The sequence below is a fragment of the Amphiprion ocellaris genome, chromosome 3 (assembly GCF_022539595.1).
Source record: "Amphiprion ocellaris isolate individual 3 ecotype Okinawa chromosome 3, ASM2253959v1, whole genome shotgun sequence".
Classification (NCBI taxonomy): domain Eukaryota; kingdom Metazoa; phylum Chordata; class Actinopteri; family Pomacentridae; genus Amphiprion; species Amphiprion ocellaris.
In genome coordinates this window covers 28,474,994-28,496,549 of record NC_072768.1, presented here as the reverse complement: position 1 = coordinate 28,496,549, position 21,556 = coordinate 28,474,994, and the positions used below count along the sequence as shown (strand labels likewise).

The 21,556-nt window shown below is 39.7% G+C and overlaps 1 protein-coding gene across 1 annotated transcript in view; it reads left to right on the top strand.

Annotated features, from left to right (window-relative positions):
- The first annotated feature begins 947 nt into the window (after window positions 1–947).
- The window catches only part of pard6a (par-6 family cell polarity regulator alpha), a 63,206-nt gene continuing 42,597 nt past the window's right edge, over window positions 948–21,556 (top strand). Inside the window, exons 1-2 of the mRNA XM_055007377.1 lie at window positions 948–1,294; window positions 13,861–14,083. Coding sequence (XP_054863352.1) covers window positions 1,187–1,294; window positions 13,861–14,083 — 331 coding nt within the window. The 5' untranslated portion in view covers window positions 948–1,186. The remainder of the gene's footprint in view (window positions 1,295–13,860; window positions 14,084–21,556) is intronic.

The window sequence follows — 21,556 nt, the reverse complement described above, 5'->3', positions numbered from 1 at the left end:
GTAGAAGTGCAGATAATTCACTTAAACTGTGTCCATCCAGCCTGCAGTTTCTTTTTATTTTGGCTGCAGGTTCTGGGTCAGTCCTACACTGTTCAGCAGTTTGTACCACTTGTTTCCAGATCTCTTCAAAGCAGGTTGGAACTCTACAGTCTATAACAATTGGTACAAGATGTATATCTAAAAGCAGATGCATTTTTATAAGATCTATACACTTTTCAATGACAATAATATGACAATAATACAAAAGATGCAACAAAATCACAGTAAACATTTTCTGATATGTCAGAATTTCTTAGTTGTATGTGGTTGAATGGAGGGTGGTTCTGTTGTTACAACATGTGTGAGAAAATAATTGTGCAAAAATGGTTCCACAAAAACTGCAAAAGAAATATTAGTTACTGGATTCAAGTCCACTTGAAGGACTTACACAGGGCTATTTTTTGTGTGTGGGCTGGCAGTGGGGCCTCCCTTCCTAATTGATATCCTCCTTTGAGTGGAATTAAAGATATCTTAAAGTGCAACTGTGAATCGCTAAAATTAAACTGTATATATTTAAAACCGGAATTACAATTAATCATAATTCACGTTGCCGATATTTGCAGATCAGTTGTACATAGCTATCTAGAATGAGAAACCCCATACACACGAATAATAAAAGTGACATCGTTTTCCAAGGACGACTGACACTGTGGAAATCTGAAATACGTGAATTGTTGATATCTGCAATACATAGGCTACACGGTCCAGTTATGACATGTTAATCAAAAAATTTGTTCATTTTTGGGGGCTTTGTCAAGCTCTGGACGCCAAAAAAGCTCCTAGTAGCTCTGGTACACTAGCGATGGGAGCATCAGTAGGTGAACGTTAAAGGCAGCAGCAGCGCCGGTGTAGAGACTACAAGCCCCGCAGGCCACTGCTGAGTTATGTCCCGCCTCCTCTGCCGTTCCAGTGTCGTCAGGAGCGGAGAGGGGGCCCACATCCCAGACCGGATTGACCGGACTCCACCTGTCGAGAACCGGGAGCTGTGCTTGGTTTCTGTTAGTGGATGTCGTGAGCGAATGATAGCAGCGCGCGCAGACACAGGACGGCACGAGCCCCGGCAGGAGGAGCCGCCACGAACCGCAGCATCACATCACCGAGTGACTTCGTGAGTCCAGCCCGGGGAGGAGACACCATCTCCCGCTGCATGCTTCTATCCGCAGTGCCTCAGCCAAGCAGAATGTCAAGACAGCAGCAGCAGCAGCACCGGACGCCGTTAAAACTCACCGACAACGTAGTGGAGGTCAAGAGTAAAGTGAGTGGTGGGCGAATGGGAGTGTTTGTCAGGTGATCGAGCGCTAATGAGAGGATACGGAGTCTGGTTACAGCAACGTAACCGTCTGTTGTCGTTCTGATAAGATTCGTGATGTCGCCCCGAAACAACACATAATACGGGAGTTTCTGGGGAAATGAACTGTGGAAATCAAACGCGATCGCTGTCACTGCTGTAATCAGACAGACTGCTGTAGACAGACAGGCAGCTGTATAGACAGACATGCTGCTGTAAACAGACAGGCTGCTGTAGACAGAGACCGCTGTAGACAGACAGACCGCTGTAGACAGACGGGCTGATGTAGACCTGCTTGACACCACAGTCACTACAGATAAGAGAGGGAGCTACATTAGAGCCAAAGCAGCCCAGTTTTAAATTAATATTTTTTTTTATTGGTTAAAAAGTAACAACAATAGGCTACTGGTGATGCTGCAATGTTGGATCAGATCATCAGCCAGACTGATAATTGGTCAGGCCCCACTACTCACGACTGTTTATCAGAATCTGTGTATCAGTTGCTATTGGAAGAGCTGTAACGTTAGGAAAAAAATACCTGTATAGTGAGCCAATATGCAGAACTGGTAAGCAGCTATGCGGAATATCTGTGCCTTCTGACACACACACACACACACACACACACACACACACACACACACACACACACACACACACACACACACACACACACACACACACACAGAAGGTGTGTTGTGGTTCAAACCATTTACAGTTTACTTTCAGATGAAAGAAATAAAGGCCTGCATTTACTTTGTCCCACAACTGTAGCACCGTCCTGCTGTTCTAATTAATTTTATGGCATTTTGCATTGCAGCAGTATTCATTGGTGGGCAACATTTCAGCATTAGGGTTAGGGTTGTTGTTTGGGTAACCACCTTCTCAGGTGTTTGTCTGTCTCTGTCTTTACTCCTATGTGTCTGTCACTCATCCCTTTTTGCCTGTTAATCAAGTCATGTGATTGTTTTGGTTATTTATCAGAAACAGTCCAGGCTTAAGAAACCACCACTATTAGTGTTTAGTGAATCTGGACTTTGAATTATAATGTGAATGACAAGAAATTCTCATCAGTAATCATCCCACATCATTTATTTGCATACACACAAAAAAAATACATTTTACATGACTGCATTGACATTTTACTTTCATGACAAGACAGTTTGTTGACATGCAGACTCCATATGTGCACAGCCAAATAAGCAAGAAACAGGACAGAAACACTGGAATGTAAGATTTGGTTGCACAAACAAAACACAATGTCAGTTGTAGAACAAAACAATGAATGAAATAATAATCATAATAATGATTTTAGTTTCTGGCAATTAAATAAACATAGTTGGACATGATATCAACATTTTATATGCTCCATCCATAGAAAACAGACCATATGGATAAAATCATGTGTTTTAAGTTGGATAAATCTGACATAGGATTGCCTTGTTCCATTTTTAAGTCATTTGTGGGCATATACGCTTCAGAGTTGCTATGCTGCATTAACTCACTGGGGTGATTATAGATTTCTCTGTGCACAGTAGCCTAGGTGGCTTCTACTGTTGCCTTTATGTGAGGCATTTAGGGAACAAAGGTAAAGTGTAATGTCTATCAGTAAGCAGAATTTCAGCAAGTGAGGCATTTTGGGTTCAATTTAATTTATATGTTTCCTCTGGGAGATGCTCTGAATTCAGGTGAAGTAGAGCTGTATTTTAAATCCAGAGAAAGGAGAATGTTGACCAAAAACAGGTACTCTGTAGGGAATGTGTTGCCATTGTTGTGCACTGCACCAGGCAACGTGACTAAGTTGTTTGACTATTATTTAAATAGTTCAGACCTGGCTTTATCAGTACCACAAAGCTCTGTATTCCACAAAGCCAGGTCTGTATCCTGTCAAAAGTATAAAACTATTCTGGATGCCTTTGCTGGATTAGTACCATATTAAAAAGGCTCCAATCAGTTCAAACTCATAAAAAAGTAGGTTTATATCTACTCCTTTTTTATTATCATGCCAGAATTGTTAAAGTAATCCTATTAAAGTGTCTTTGGGGAGAGCACAGGTTGCACATTGCAGACCTATGTTTATTTTAGAAAGAGAAAGTGCAGCAGTGGATTTTCTGTTGTTGTGTTTATTTTCCAGGAGAGGAGGGGAAGGAAACCTGTTGACCAATGTCCATTAGACACCAGCCCACCGGGACAGTGCCTGGTATGCCATATGGCCAGTCCACACCTACATATAAGTAGGAAGAAAGGGATTGTTTTCACACAAGTTCAGTGTGGTGGATTTGGGTTGTCTCATCCAGTTTTGTTAGGCTCCCTAAAAGAGTAAAGGTTGTGTCAGATGGTGACTGTACTTTATTAGTTATGTCTCAAAGAGTAAAGGTTAAGCTCATATCTTGGAACTGCAGAGGTTTACACAAACTTTACACCATATTAAACAGGCTATGAATAAACTTAAAGATTTGGATTTTAAAATCATATTCCTACAAGAAACACACATTCTGGAAGAGGAAAGTATTAAGATTAGGAGGAGATGGCAGGGGAATGTATTCACCACTTCTGTTACTTCACAGGTTAGAGGAGTTATGATACTTTATAAATCAGTCCCATTTCAAGTAACAAATGTAGTCAAGGATAAAATGGTCAGATACCTTATTATCTAAGGTTCACTCTTGTCAGAAAATCTGAACTTAGTAAATGTGTGCTGCCCTAATGAAGATGATCCAAACTTTTTTACAAATCTGTTTCTTACTCTCGAAACATACCCAGGGCAACATATATTAGCAGGAGATTTTAACTGCACACTGGATCCAATCCTCGACAGGTCTACAGTCAGTCACACAACAAATGCAGAGCAACTATTGAGCATTTTACTAAAGAACTAGGCCTGATAGACATATGGAGGGAACTGAAACCTGATGGCAAGTCTTATTCATGTAACTGAAGAACACAGAATACATACTCACATATTGATTGCTTCTTATTATCTGTGGGATTTTACTCCAAAATGCAAAACTGTTTCTATGATAGTACTGTAATTTCAGACCTTGCACCATTCTGTGTAGTGTATGAGAATACTAAATTGGTAAAGGACCCCCCTGATGTCACTTTCAGCACTAGTGGCTACAGGACCAGGACTTACAGGCTTTTTGGGAAACACAGAACCTTACGGCTCGAAGGTCCTGGGTTCCATTCGCATCCTGGGGTCTTTCTGTAAGTGTGTTCTTACTGGTGTCTCTGAATTCCTCCCACAATCCAAAGACATGTGAATGTAAGGGTGAATGTGAGTGTGCTTGGTTGTCTGTCTCTCTATGTGTGATAGACTGGTAACCTGTCAAGCAGTTCCCCTGCCTTCACCCTAAGTCAGCTGGGATAGCTCATGGATGGATGGATGGATTGATGGACAAGAAACAAAAACTATACTGTTCCACTTAGTAATAATGTAATTATTCAAAGCTGTTACAATTTTGTTTATTAGTAGGGTCATTTGACAATTGATGATCAATTATGTTGCACAAGGGTGAAATCATTTCTGTTGTTTGCTGTAATTTTTTAAAAAGCATTATTACTTATACATAAGCCTTATTTTTTACACATAGTAAGTCAGCTGTTACGGGATTGATTATAATACAACATTTTAAATAGGAACTGATTCATTGCCTGATTATTTGTCGTCAGTGTAGGCCTGGTTGATGGATTAATTAATTAATTTGCTTTCTCATCAAGCTGTGTTTTCACCATATTCTGAGTCATGCAGGTTTCTGCCATTCTGTTGCAGGATTACTTTCAACATGTGTTTTCAATCTGTGTTCCCAAGTATGGTTGCATATCCCCTGCTTAAAAATCACCTGTGGCATTTTTTTTTAGCTTTTTGGGCTGAATTGCTACCAAGAGGCAGCTGAAGTGCAACAGGGACCTGTGTTTGCAGGGCACTCACTTTTTTTCTTGTACCAATATTGTGATGAAGTTTTGAGTAATGTTACAGCTAACCAATGGTGGTGTAGAATTTTTGTTCAATCAAATACACTACATTGCCAAAAGTATTCGCTCACCCATCCAAATAATCAGAATCAGGTGTTCCAATCACTTCCATGGCCACAGGTGTATAAAATCAAGCACCTAGGCATGCAGACTGCTTTTACAAACATTTGTGAAAGAATGGGTCGCTCTCAGGAGCTCAGTGAATTCCAGCGTGGAACTGTGATAGGATGCCACCTGTGCAACAAATCCAGTCGTGACATTTCCTGCTCCTAAATATTCCACAGTCAACTGTCAGCTGTATTATAAGAAAGTGGAAGTGTGTGGGAACGACAGCAACTCAGCCACCAAGTGGTAGGCCACGTAAACTGACGGAGCGGGGTCAGCGGATGCTGAGGCGCATAGTGCGAAGAGGTCGCCAACTTTCTGCAGAGTCAATCACTACAGACCTTCAAACTTCATGTGGCCTTCAGATTAGCTCAAGAACAGTGCTTCAGCAGAGAGCTTCATGGAATGGGTTTCCATGGCCGAGCAGCTGCATCCAAGCCATACATCACCAAGTGCAATGCAAAGCGTCGGATGCAGTGTGTAAAGCACACGCCACTGGACTCTAGAGCAGTGGAGACGCCTTCTCTGGAGTGAGAATGCGCTTCTCCATCTGGCAATCTGATGGACGAGTCTGGGTTTGGTGGTTGCCAGGAGAACGATACTTGTCGGACTGCATTGTGCCAAGTGTAAAGTTTGGTGGAGGGGGGATTATGGTGTGGGGTTGTTTTTCAGGAGCTGGGCTTGGCCCCTTAGTTCCAGTGAAAGGAACTCTGAATGCTTCAGCATACCAAGACATTTTGGACAATTCCATGCTCCCAACTTTGTGGGAACAGTTTGGAGCTGGCCCCTTCCTCTTCCAACATGACTGTGCACCAGTGCACAAAGCAAGGTCCATAAAGACATGGATGACAGAGTCTGGTGTGGATGAACTTGACTGGCCTGCACAGAGTCCTGACCTCAACCCGATAGAACACCTTTGGGATGAATTAGAGCGGAGACTGAGAGCCAGGCCTTCGTCCAACATCAGTGTGTGACCTCACAAATGCACTTCTGGAAGAATGGTCAAAAATTCCCATAAACACACTCCTAAACCTTGTGGACAGCCTTCCCAGAAGAGTTGAAGCTGTTATAGCTGCAAAGGGTGACCGACGTCATATTGAACCCTATGGATTAGGAATGGGATGTCACTTATGTTCATATGCGAGTCAAGGCAGGTGAGCGAATACTTTTAGCAATATAGTGTATCTTTGTTAATTGTCATTGCAGTTAACTACAGTACACTGTAGTTACAGTAAACTGTAGTCTTCAGTCACCATGGGACGTTCTTACTTTTTAGGACTGTGTATGGAGAAAGGATTTTCATGTTAACTTTCTCTGCATGTATGTTTCACAGTGCCAATGCTTAATATCACAGCAACAAAACAAGGGACTGCACAACTCCCTCTTATGAAGACACAGTAGCTGTGCTGATAGAACACACAACATTTTAGTATTATATCATCACTCCAGGATTTTGTGGGTGTTTTTTGAGATTGTTGTGGCCTAAAAGACCTGAATTCGTGACAGCTTTTCTAAAAAATTGCAATGTACGTTGTGATGTTTTATGCTAATTTTTGTGATGAAATTACGGGAGACAATGACAATTGAAGTTGTGGTTTTTTTGGGGGGGGGCTTTTAGAACATGTTTCAACTTTCTAATTGACAATATTTATTCTGAAACTAATTCGTTAACATGCTGAAACCCATTTACACAAGCTGGCACACCACCGTGGGAAATTAGCACCAGCCAGATACTGGTTTAACATGAAGTGGTTGGTAGATTTAAGGCACAGAATGATCATTTACTGTTGAACTAGTCATATTTAGACATACCTGTCAGTGGCTTAAAAAGTTAATTTCACATCCTGGCAGACACGTATTCACACACACACGCTCACAGCTTGTCACATCAGTTAAGAAAAGCATTCAGAGAGCACAGTACTCCGCCAAGGCTGTTTATTCCCTGCCCTTGCGCTGAGCACAGGCGTGTGTTATGCATGTGTACGTTATGTACGGATACCGAGTCGCGTGATCTAAATACGTAGCGGGCGGGGGAATTGATGGGACTCAGAAACACCCCCACACTTTAATCAGTTGTTCCTTGTATCAAGTCTACAAGTCCACAGCGGTGGATTTGTAGTAGGATCGCAATGATGTGATCATCAGTAGGCTGCTGAGGTAGTGTTTACTTGTTGTCATGGTTTCTGTGCCACTATCAAACGCTGTGACTCTATCTCAATGGGAAATCCCTAACAAATTCTTGGATCCAGACTATAAGCTGTATCACTGCCAAAATCTAATCACTTGGTCCTTGTGTCATTTCCTCCTTTCCCTGAAAATTTAATCCAAATCCGTTGGTCCGTTTTTGAGTAATGTTGATAAAAGAGGAATGATTGAATATGCCGATCATCACATAACTCCGCCGCGTTCCTTGGCAGAATAATTAATCTAATTTACCTTCATTCTTTCAGTGCTCACAACAGATCTGGATGCAACAGCTAGCCTCACTGTGATTTGTCTGATCCGCTTCTTTCAGCCATGCTCCTCATATGTTTTGCAGTAGAAAAGTGTTTGTCAAGCGATTACTTTTTTTATATTCCACCACAATGTTGCACGGGGCGCAAAACAGTTTACTTCCGTTTTCATGAAGAACATCAGGGAAATGTTTTGCACGGTCTTTAGCAGTTTTGTTGGCACATGAGAGACATTAGTTTCGCACATGTATGGCTCTTCAAACCATAAACAAGGAAGTGAATTTGGTGACGTACGTGCAATATGTTTGCGCTGGGGACTGCTATGATTGGTGAAACTCATGGGAGGCTGGCCAAAATTGCGGACAAGTTGGAGTGATTGGACAAAATTGCAAGGTCGTGCAGAATTCCCAGAGAATAGTTGAATTGACGTGAATTGGTGCGATAGCAGCATCGCGAATTCCTGGAGGGACTGATTATAATATGAATTTCAAACCATACAAATAGTCACCTTTAAGTACAGCAAGAAACACTATACACTATATAAAATCTTTGTTTTATATTCTCTTGGTTAAGTAATTTGCTATTCTTGGCCGGCAAATGTGGATGCTTTTGTAGCCTGTTGCAGTATATTAAGTCCCAGTGTCAGTAAATTGATCTACCTCTTTCTGTTTCATGCCACTCATGTCCCATGTCATGTATGTGTTTATTGGGAGAAGACAGTGAAGTCTATTCTTTCATTTTTGACTTTTTCTTTAAGCAAACATTTTACTGTAACCTGAGATTACATTTGGGCATTGGACACTAGTTCCAATTTTGAACGGGTATCAAATTTATAAAGTTTAATTTCAGTTCTGCTTCTCATTTCCTAAATAACAGTAATTTTCACATTAGTTTATAGACAGTGTACTCCAAACATCTGATATATATCTATCTGCACAATTAGTTATGCAAGCTGAATGCCCCTCAAAGAAACAGACTCCGTAATTATTAAATCCCACAGTCAATGGGCAGAATTGGAATCGGAATCACTGAAATACAGATGATACTTGAGACCTACCCTCATCATAAGTACTGTTGTCTGTGACATCGGTTAAGTTTTTGGTATTTGAAGTTAGGTCTAGCACATTTTTATCTTTTATTATCTAAGTTATGAAAGGTTAACAGGGTAGATACACTTTAGATACCAAGACTGGATTCTGATAGAAAATCATGATCAACGTAGACGTCTTGATTGATCAGAAAATGTGTACCACTTTAAATCTAAATATGCGGCCACATTTAATGCCAATTGCCCAGCATGACAGGTAAACATGTTGTGGTGCTTGGAGAGGTTGAGTTTGACTGGGAAGCTGGGCAGAGAAAGCCAGGGAGAGCATGGCTCTCTGGTTGTGTAGTGCTGGTGGTATTGAATGTTGAGTTGGACAGGCTGACTTGGTAGCCTGTCGGGAAACTGAGTCAAGGCTGGCAGGTTGCAAACGGTGGGACTGAAACACAGAAGGACACAGAGATTACTGAGCAGGTCAAACAACAAGGGGAGACTTAACTGAGTCAAAGGCTGGCTGTTGCATTAGTACAATGCTGGTGAACCGAATAATCTTGCAGAGAATGAAGAATGAAGAGCAGAGTTGTGGTATATATGCCGTAGGATTTTGATAGGTGGATGAGTGTTATGATACCTATCCACCTGATGGGTTGTTCCTCTATATACATGCACCGCATCTGAAAATTGCCCGCTTAGTGGGCGTTTACTTGAGGCCAGTAGGCGGTGTTCAACTCCTGCCGATCTACTTCTCCAACTATCCTGCCTGCCCCTGATTGGACAAACGCATTGACTCAGGGGCTGTCTGCTCCTGGATTTCAAGCCGGACCAACAAGGCGGCTCGGTCGCAAACTTTCTCTTTTATTACGAAAACAGTTCAGCAAGAAGTATTTCTGAAAGCATTTGAGGTGAGAAATAAGCTGTGCAGTAACTGAATCTGTCCTTGTTTTAGTTCACCGACAGCTAGTTTAGACATTTGACAAAAGTTTTGCGATGCGTCCGACCTCCGCACGCCACATCAAATTTGCATAAAGTAGAAGTCGAGTCTGCTTTATGCAAATGAGCTGCATCCCGCTCTGAGCACCAGATCGCAGCTTGAAACGCACCACAACTGGCACAGCCGGATCAACATGCAATGTTGAGGAATGAGCTAGTCACAACTACATGCAGAAATACCATCTTAATTTTTAATGCTCTTGTAGGTCATGTTTGACATTAACTAGTAGTTATTGGAAATACCTACGTAAATCTGTAATGCAAGAGCTGTGTGAACTGCACATGCAGAATATACCATAAATAATGCTATGTATCAGTTTTAAAACCACACAATGTACAACAATTAATCAGTGCTAAAACATGTAAAACAAGAGAAGCACTCAGCGAGCACAGTACTTCGCTAAGGCTGCTCAGTTGTATGACTTCCAATGGATAAGTCCCAATAAGTCCGCAGCAGTGGATTTGTAGTAGGATCATGATCGTGATCATCAGCAGGCAGCTGACATAGCGTTTACTTGTTGTCATAGTTACAGTGACGCCATGCTGTAATGATACAGAATCTTTAACAAATCCATGGATACAGACTATACGCTGCATCACTGCCAATATCTTCTCAGGTGGTCCTTGTGTCATTCCTCACCTTCCCTAAAATTTAATTCAAATCCGTTATTCCGCTTTTCAGTAATGTTGCGCGCATATAAACAGACAAACGTACGCCGATCATCACATAACTTCGGCGCATTCCTTGGCGGAGTAATTATGAAACATAGAGTGCACACTGTTTCCTGTAAATTGTTGGCTGTACATGAACACTCATGCAGTACCTGTCCTGCCAGTTCCAGAGAACAATAGAAATTTCAACACTTGAAGGACAAACTAGTATATGTTTCCTTTAGCCTGCTTACAACACCTCAAAAAAGATGTCTTTTTCATTAGCTAAGATGGGCTGAGAACAATTTCAACTTGACCACAGTTCAATAGGTCAGATGTGAGGGCAGTGGTAGCCTTTAAATCTGTCTGCTCCAAGGGTACTATAGTGTGGCTGATCCTGTGCTCTGACCTCCGCTTCCTAACAAGCCGGAATCTTGACAATAATGACAATATATTGGTATCTTATAATATATAGTATATTGATACCTTATCTTATGTAACTTGATGTTTAGTATTTAAATATGTAGATTCTTTACCACCAAATCTGTTTAACCATTTGATCCATTTGATAGAAATGCAGTGTTTCCTCTAGGATTTTTTCCTTCACCGCACCGCTACACCACACAAGAAAAGAGTGGATACTGAGAGCACCACAGTTATCTGTAGTTTACCTAAGTACTCGCGACTACCCGACACAGTACAGGACTGCTGTGAAGGTGGAGACATGCGGCGGTGGTGTGTTTGCAACGATTAAAAAAAAAAAAAAAAAAAAATTTAAAGGAGCGGCGCTGGGATTTTAGTAGCGGCGGGCCACCGCTGCAGAATGAATGTAGAGGAAACCCTGGAAATGGCTAGTTCATTGATTTAGTTCACTGCTGATCTCAGCACAGAAGGACTGCGGTAACCCTCGATAACCCAAAATATAACTTGGGTGTCCAGTGTATTGCAAATCTGTTGGCTTGTCATTATAAGTTGACCTAATCAGACCCAAGCAACAGAGGAGATGTTTTTTAAAAGCAGTTTTAGTGGGACTATTCCTGCTCAACAGATGTGGACTTGGTGTATGCACCTGTAATTTCTGCCATGCATTTCATGCGGCCTTCGCCTCTCCTTCTGCTGTCTGTGATACAGTTTTGAAAATCCCCTTCATGAACAATGACCTATTTTTTTCAGTGTAAAATACTAAAACATGCAGTTGTGTAAATATACTTGTCCTGAGACCAAATCTAAAAAAAAAAAAAACGAGAAGAAAAGAAAGTTTGAAAATAATTTTAAAAGTGACAAATAAGTCTGGAGTCCCCTGAAATGCCATTTTTCTCTCGTCCCACCCCCTTGATGACCAAACTGAATCTCAAATATAACAGTTAAAATGAAATTGAAATCTTCTTTTTTTGGTATGATTTTTTTCATTGATATCTCTTATAATTTTGATTTATTTTTTTAATCAACATAATATTTTAAATAACTGTTACGCATGGAACGTGTATCCTACAACATGCACGCAACCCTGTTACCATGACCTTTTTAGCTGGTAGAAGAAGAAGAAAACAGTGAATCATATGATATGCAGGAATTGACATCATCAAACAGTTTTTGAAAAGAATGGGTAGAGAAAACCTATGTCCGCTCTTCTATTTTTCATGTTTTCATACCACTGTCAGCCTTGGCTGAATGTCTCACTCTACCTCATGCAACCCTGTTATGCTTAATATCAAGACAAGGTAATTTTAAAAGCTTTTTTCTTACTTTTTTCCATAAGTAAGTTTATCCTCTTGGTCAGCAGTAACAACTAGCTAAATATCTAGCTTCTACTCCTAAGAAAAAAAACTAATATTAGCCTGAATTTTCAACCCTGTTACTTGCAGTCCTGTTGCTGTGATTACAGTTGGGTTAGCAAACAACAAATAAAACATGGAATAAAAATGTTACCATTGATGTGTAAGCTGAGCCAGTCAAGCCTTTGGTAGTTTATTACCTATTACTGATGATGTAGCAGAAAACTGTAAAAGAGATCTATTTTTCAAAAATATTGAAGCCCAAATGTACTCCAACTCTAGAATAACCCATTTATCTTTATAAAATTAGGTACTGACTGTAGAAAAAATGCTGCTTTTAAATTTCTAAGATGCATCTGTTCTTTGCCAACAAAATACCCAATAAAACTGAGTCCTCAACTCTGTACTTACTAATATTTTTATTGGCCTGTTTTTAGTTAGGGCATGGAGAATAATTCTTTGAATGTAATAACTTTAGCCTATTTATCAAGTGTCACAAATAATAATTTGTTAATGAAGAACATACACACAAACACAACTTTCATAGCTTTCTTACTAGCAAGGCTAGAGGTAATGCTAACTGCATACTAATGGTGCTAATGCTTGCTACTTAGCTTGGGGCAAATACACATTCGCTATTGAAGGGATTACAACAAACTTCTCACCTGAGAGGATGGTGACGTTGCCCTGCTAGAAATTTTGAAAACAGCCTATTTTGCTTGCTAATCCACGACTCCTCAGTAGCTGTGTGCTGAAACCTGCAGTGAGCGTAGCGCATACCGTGCACTGTGTGAAAACCTGCAGCTGAACTTTGTGTTTTTGTTGTGCTATAACAGTAACAGTTTACATTTAATGCATTTAATTGAAGCCATCTATTATAACATGTTGTAATGAATAGTTTTCTTTCAGCTATTGATGAAATCTCTCCTGCCAGTAGATTAAGCTGTGTGTGATATTTGTCTGATGTGTCTTCCACACATCAGACAAATATTACACTGGAAAACTGAACTTTAATTAGTCTTAGATCTTTATGGATCCTTTTGTTTTGTTGAGAGATTTAAATAGTTAATGAAGTTAATAGTGCTGTGCTATGTGCATAAAAATACTCCTGTCTGTCACACTTGCACTGCTCCTTCTACCGTGCAATAACTGTAGGAATTCCATAAACTCAGAGAAACAAATCCGACATTCAGTAGTCGATGGCATCAAACTAAAAATGAAGATTGACATTTCTACACAACTTACAGCAATTTTTCATCAAGGAGCAAGAATTGTTTAGGCAGCAGAATGCTGCTCTCATTTCAATCCATTTAAAACAAAAGATGGACAGGTGTCAGTCCCAAATTTCTCAAATTCAGGCCAAAATATCTGTTTTGTTAACCCACCCAACCAGAACGTGCAACGGAAGCAGAGCTTCTGTTCCATATGTGATGATACACCCACAAAAGAGTAGGCAAGCATGAAATTCCAAGTTAGTTCTCTTTGAGAAGGACCTGAGTGCTCAACACAAGTTTATGTGTGTGTGTTCGCTGTCATCTACAGTTTGAGGCAGAATACCGTCGCTTTGCACTCAAGAGAAATGGCCCAGGTGGATTCCAAGAGTTCTACCGCCTCCTCCAAACCATTCATCGCATCCCAGGTGTCGATGTGCTGCTGGGATATGCAGACGTCCATGGAGACCTCCTTCCAATCAACAATGATGACAACTTCCACAAAGCTGTGTCATCAGCTAATCCACTGCTCCGCATTATTATAACCAAAAAAGGTAAGAACAAAAAGACAGGGACAATTGAGATTAAAAAGTTGGAGAGTATCAACATCCACACACAAGATATAAGTAAATCAACATTGTAATTTCCTCTTTAATTTCTCCTCATTTGATGGAGGAAAAATGTTCTAAGGTATCTGCAAAAGACGAAGAAAGCATAAGATAAACTGAAGTAGAATGTGGCTGTACAGTTTAGGTTTTCTTATCTAACCACAATGTCCATATAAGTTTGTGCTAATTTATGCAATGAGCACATTCACATCAAATAAAAGGCATACAATCCCATGGACATTCATGTATTCCTAAAAAGAAAACATTACACCAATGACATGATTTTTGTTGTGTTTAGGAGCAATCAAACAACAACAAACATTTAATGTTAGTAACGAGAATCAAATTATATACTTGCTACACACACACACACACACACACACACACACACACACACACACACCACACACACACACACACACACACACACACACACACACACACTCACTCACTTGTACCATTAGCAGAACCAAGAACGTCGGAGCGTATTTAACAGGTATTTGAAAATTTCACCTAGGGACTTGTTTAATAGCAGGACTCGATACACATCCCTAGTGATAGCAGGAAACCAGTCGTTCAGTCATTCAGAACTATATACTTCATTATTTATCCCTAATCATAAAAAATGGATAAACATAGATTAACAACTTGCTGTATGTCAAAGCTTCCTTTAATAAATACAGTAATATGCAAATGTTAGAAGGACTGCTTTTTGCATGGTCTGAGGGGGCCACATTATTGCACCTTCGACTCCATCCTAGAAAATACAGTGGGAAATATATCTAATAGTGCAGTCATACCAGAACCAAGTTTGGGGTTGATGATGACTACTGCATCATTCAAGAACGATAAACATCTAACCTTGAATTTGTTTTATAGATGTCTGTTGCACAGACAGATGCTTCTTGTCATGTCTTCTATTTCATCTCTGTTCAACCTTCCATCAATTTTGTCATCTTTCTCCATGGTCAGTTCTTCCACCAGTGGCTAGGTGACTGTTTTTTACTACACTGCAGCACTGTTGTCTCCCAGTTTTTATTATGTCCCTGTATCTTGCACAACTCATGATGTAAATTTCCTGCTTAGCATGCTGCTATGGTTGAGAATCACAGACAGCTGTTAGATTAACGTCGTGGTCTGGGAGATGGAAGGAAAGGAAGAGAGCAAGGGAGACAAGACCTTGAAAGACCATTCAGTGAAAATGGCATTTAATTTTTTACTTGTTAACATGTCCATATACTGTTTTGTTTATATGCAAGAAGGCCCATTATGAACAAAAGAAGTTATCAGTGCCAATGCTGAGGATTTGACGGAAATGTTCAACATGGATTGAGACTTCCACAGTTCAGTTATTTTCATAGTGTTACGGTCCTGCCGCTACAGTCAGCTGGGTGCAACCAAAAGAACCAAATGTCATGGGTTAGGGTAAAGCAGTTTATTGCTTCGTGACAAAATTACACAAAAGAACAGTGATAAGAAAACAGGACTGGTGGATGCTGCTAAATCAAAGAACCAAATAAAACCAAATGAAGACTAAGAGGCCCCTTTTCGACCAAGCTGGTTCCAGTCCTAGTTCGGAGCCAGTGCCTGACTTAGCACCGGTTCTTTGTGTTTCCATCAGCTGAGCACCGGCTCCAGGCTTTAAAAACTGGTGCTTTTCAGGCACCAACTCTTTGCTGGGCCAGAGTTGAGAACCGAGTACATCACAGGCTGGGGGTAGGGTTACGGTGACGATCAACGGTGAAAACATAGAACCACCATTTTTAAACAGCCGAGCGAGTAGTAGTAGTAGTAAATCCAAGCAGCACTTCCTAGCACTGTGTTCTTCATATGAAATTCAGTCGAAGTTAGAGGGGAGCCTCTTGGACCACGCCAGTTTTGGAAACGATCCAGCGGGATATGGCTGCAGCCGGTACGAGCGGAGCCTCGACTAACTCCTCAACAAACTTAAAATGCTCAAAAATGACTACATGGACCAGAAAAGGGAGCTGGGATGCAGCAGTTGTCAGCCAAAAAGAGCCCCCATTTTGACCGGCTACATTCCGTGATTTCCAACCGGGGTCCTGAACACCATAGCCATGCTGGAGTTGATGCAGTCCGTCGTACAGACCACCGATCCTGATCCTGGTAAGTTTTATTTCTCAAACACCCTGCTGTTAGCCTACTATGAATACACCAGCTACAGTAGTCGAACATCAATGTTATGAATGCTACACCAGTTAACGTGGTCCAGACACAGGATCAGTGATCAGAGGTTGGCGGTGACGATTGTTTTCTAGCCAGTTAGCCGCTGGTAAGCTAACAAGCTATGAAACATCTTACAAAACCTGAGAAAAGAAGCAGCGGTATTTCATTACAAGACCTGAATTCAAAACCTCCCACGTTGTTACACATTAGCTCATTAATCAAATTACTGAACTATATTTTAACCATTGAAATTTCCCTTGAAGAATCAATAAACTGTTTGCTAACATTATCATTAATGCAAGTCTAAAACTGATTCAAATGATCAAATTAATACAATGAAGTAAAGAGTACTGGTAATGGTCAGCTATTTTTATAATTCCAAGGGAAAATGCTGATTGTTCTGTGATTTTCCAGCTTTGCAGATGTGGAAATTCAATGTATTCATTTCATATACACAGATTTCTTTTGTGATTTTTAGTTGTTGCTCAAATAAAACAAGTCATTTAGCACTATTGGAAATTATTACAGGTATTTTTTGTAACACTTTCTAACATTGTATGGATAAATTAATAATTAATCAATTAATGGAGAAAATGGTTTTAAACTACAGATGCTATCAACCACATTTCTTGTTCATTTTATTTAGTTATCGGCCTTGGATGATGAGATCCAGTTACCAGGACCGCTACTCTGCAGCTTGCTGGTCCCATCCTGCAGCTCCTCCTCTCAGCAGACCAAATCAAGTAAAACCTGTTTAGACTATGCAGACATGAACATGATCAATATGTTATCTTTTGGCTAATCCTAAAATCACAAAATACAACATTTACTTTAAGTTAACTGTGTTCGTGAATATAGAAAAAAATTACTAACAACTAATACCTTTTTGGGTGCTTTTATACAGGAAAAACTAAGCGGAGTGCTACTGTGGATCTGCTGTAGTATCTGGAGAGGTCAGAGGATGGAAATTCAAACACCTTGGTTGGACTGATGGGATGCATGGTGTTGGTGCTGGAGCGACTGTCACAGAAATAAACTGCATTGTCCACTACTTCTGCCTTTTCTAGAAAAATCTTTTTTTGTACATTCTTTTACTTCTTAGCTATTTAAGTTCACTTGTATTTTTACTCTTGCATGTTGGGTGAATAAAAATACATTTGTGATGAAAGATGCAAGTTGTGATGGCTTAGTTTTTTTTAAAAATATTAATTTATGAGGTTCTTCATTGTAGTATTTGCAACACCGTAGTGCTTTTGTTATACTGTTTACTGTATTAAAACTATAGATAGTGTGAAATACAGTGCTGTGAAGAAATATTTCCAGATATCTTTTATTATTTAAATTTTCTGACACGTTCCATATTATCAAACTAATATTTATATTTATTGCATATTAGACAGAGATCACCCACAATATGCAAAATTATGTTTTTAAATTATAGTTGGTTGAAGATTTATTGAATGTAAGTGGCCCTACACCTAATAACTGGTTGGTCCCTTGGCAGCAACAACTGCAGTTAAACGATAGCTTGTGATCACTTTTTTACATCACCATGACAGAATTTTGACCCACTCTTCTCTGCAGAATAGTTGTAATTCAGCCACATTAGATAGGTCTCGAGCATAAACTGCCCTTCTAAAGGTCTTGCCACAGCATCTCAATAGGATTGAAGTCCAGACTTTGACTCGGCCATTCAAAATCTTTAATTTTCTTTTTTTTGAGCCACTCAGAGGTGGACTAGCTTGTGTGCTTTGGGTTGTTGTCTTGCTGCATAACACATTAGTGTTGAGCTTTAGGTCATGAACTGATGGTATGATGATATTCTGCAGGAGGATTTTCTAATAGAAAACAGAATTCATGGCTCCATCAATGATGACAAGTCATCCATGTTCTGTGAAAGTGCTGCATCCCCAAACCATCACACGACCACCACGTTTCGCTGTTGGTGTCATGTTCTTGTAGAATGCAGTATTAGAGCTTTATGTCAGATGTAACGGGACCCATGTCTTCCAAAAAGTTTGGTCATTTGGTAGAGTAGTAGCTAAGGGGACAATTACTTTTTGTCACGGGGGCCAGACAACCTTGGTGCAGACACAGAACAGGCAGAAAGGAAGGAGTATTCAAAAGGCTTAATTTTATTCAAAACCAAAGTCCATTCAACAAAGGCAAACTACAGAACCAAACTAAACAGGAAATTTACAGAACGGAAAAATTTACTTGGGTTATATTTGCCTTTTATTAAAATTTATATTATTTGTCTGATGATCTGAAACATTTCCTTGTCACAAAATAGAAGATATCTCTCAGGAGGTGAATATTTTTCACGGCACTGTGCATATGTAGTTCTGTGAGGATGTAAGACCTTCCTGACTACTGCACATAACTAAGCTCAGTGCACCGCTTGCCTCTGCGGAATTAATTTTGCTATGTAAACATTAGGTATTCCGTTCTTTTCTTGTGTGCACTTGTCTTTCCTTCATTCAGTAGGATCTTTACTCCGGGTTGTGTCTGCATGTGCACATGTCTGTTTTTGTGTATGCATTTGTGTGTGACAGAGACAGAGAGCGTGATAGCAGCCCATCTGGTGTTGTACGCCATTAGCTGCTGAGTGGGATTATCTTTCTCTAAAAGGCTTCATCAATCATATCAGCTCCACTCAGTGCTAACACTCGATAAGCTCTCTGAGTGTATTTGTGTGTTTTGTTGACATGCACAATGCAGAAAGGTCAGAAAGGATTACATAGAGGAAGCTAGTGTCTAATATCTGAATTACACCCATCTGCATTAGTGCTGCAGGCATAGCCATGATAACAGTTCTGCATAAGTATTACAGTGATAGTTTGAGTAACAGTCTCATCCTGTGCTAGAAGAAATCCATGTTAGAAAGTAACAACCAGAAAAGATGTGCAAATATAAAAAAAAATCAAACAAACATAGCTTTAAAAGTTATTACAAGTCATAATGAACACTACTGAAATGTTGATTATGTGAGTATAAAGTAGCCACAGAGTGATGGCTCATGCTTTGTTTTAGTGCGTATAGCTTAACTATAGCATAACTGTCTGTCTTTAACAATATAAAAATGGCAAAATGTACTGAAGATCATAACTCTTTCCTAAATGCTGTGGTATACCTCAACACTGTACTGACTGGTCTCGATCAAATAATTCAGAACATATTGGTGTATTGGAAAAATCAATTTTTTTAACCAAATTTTATTCATCAATCTGCAAAATTCAACATAGTACAGTATAATGCACAGGTTATATTGTTACAGATTCATGTGTTTTCTTTTTTTCTCCGAACAACAATTGCTGCTCCCTTCCCCTCCCTACAACCATTCCCTCCCTACCCATGGAAACATGAAAATACATAAAATAAATAATGTGAAATAATATATATGCTTTTTAAAAAAAATGGGAGATTGGAAGGAAAAACAAGCATACCTCTAGGCCACTACCACTACCGCTATTACAATCCACACAGTCACCCAGCAAGTTACCCTGAACCTGTTCACATCTATCGGTCATATTTCTGGGACTCTAACCCCTAGTGTGAACTGCAATGTTCCGAAATGGGAGATGAGAGGCTGCCAGTGTTTGTAAAAGTTTTCAGTTGAGCCGCGGACAGCAAATTCAATTTTTTATTTTTTATCTCCAATATTCCCTGAGACTTGGGCATGACGAGAACATATGAGTCAAGTCTGCTGGTGCCCAAGAGCATCTGTCACAAATATCAGACAGGTTCGGATAAATGTTTGATAATCTGACTTTGCTGAGATGGACCTTATGCTGATGAAGTACTTTGAATTGAATGAGGCTAAGAGTTGCACAAGAAGAAAATGTATTTATTGCACTCATTGCATCTTACTACCATTGAACTGATAAAGCGATGTTCAGTTCAGCTTACCAGCTTGTCTTGATCCTATGTAGAGCTGTTCCATCTCTGCAGATCTGTTTTCACTCTGGTAGTCAGAGCTGTAAAAATTTTCCTTATATAGAGAATGGATTGAACTGGTAATTGGGGATTTGTGATTCACAAATATTTAAATCTTGAGCTGGGTAATTTGAAAGGGATATTGGACTGGAGTATTGTATGTTTAATTTGTATCCAGAAAAAGTTTTGAAGGCATCAAGAGTGGCTAAAATAGGTGGAAAAGAGCTCATGGGGTCAGAGACATATAGAAGCAAGTCATCTGTGTATTAGGAAACTTTATGCTTGGATCCGCTTCTTTTAATACCCGAGAAAAGATTGTTAGCTTTGAGAGCAATTGATAAAGGCTCAATAACAAAAACGAAGAACACCTTTGGCGTGAGAGGGGGAAAAACTGTGACTTCTGGTTGTTGGTGTGAACACAGGCCTGTCGAGAGGCATACAGTAAATTAATCCAGGATATAAATTTCTAATTGCTTGAGAGTAAAGAATCTGATGAAGATCTTTTCTAAAAATTTAAAAACAAGAGTAGGGGAATGGATAATGCTTAGCAGTCTTCGTATATTGGTAAAAGAATGTCAGTTTTTAATAAACCCTTTTTGATCGCTGGAGATAATAAAGAGCAAGATATTCTCAATTCTGCATACAAGACCTTTAGCAATTACCTTCTCATCAACATTAAAAACTGAGATGGGCCAATAGGTTGGTGTGATAAATATGCATTGGAGAAAAAGCAGATTGTACGCTGCTCTTTGATATGAAAATCAAAGAGAGGCATAAAACAAACAGTAAACAGACAAAGGAAGAAGAAAAAAAAATGGCCCGACAAGAAACCCTATGCTTATCTTCCCTATGATGAGCTGCAGGAATAGCTACTCACTGGTCTCGGGGAAAACTAAGCAAGAGTACTGTTCATGAATACAGAGAGTGCAAGTGAGCTAACATATACACACATGGACAAAATTGTCGGTACCCCTCGGTTAAAGAAAGAAAAACCCACAATGGTCACAGAAATAATTTGAATCTGAAGAAAGTAATAATGAATAAAAATTCTATGATAATTAACCAGTGAAAATCACACATTGCTTTTGAACCATTGTTTAACAGAATTATTTTAAAAAATAAACTCATGAAATAGATCTGAACAAAAATGATGGTATCCTTAACTTAATATTTAGTTGCACAAACTTTTGAGCAACAATCACTGCGATCAAACAATTTCTGTAACAGTCAATGAGACTTCTGCACCTCTCAGCAGGTATTTTGGTCCACTCCTCATGAGCAGACTGCTCCAGTTGT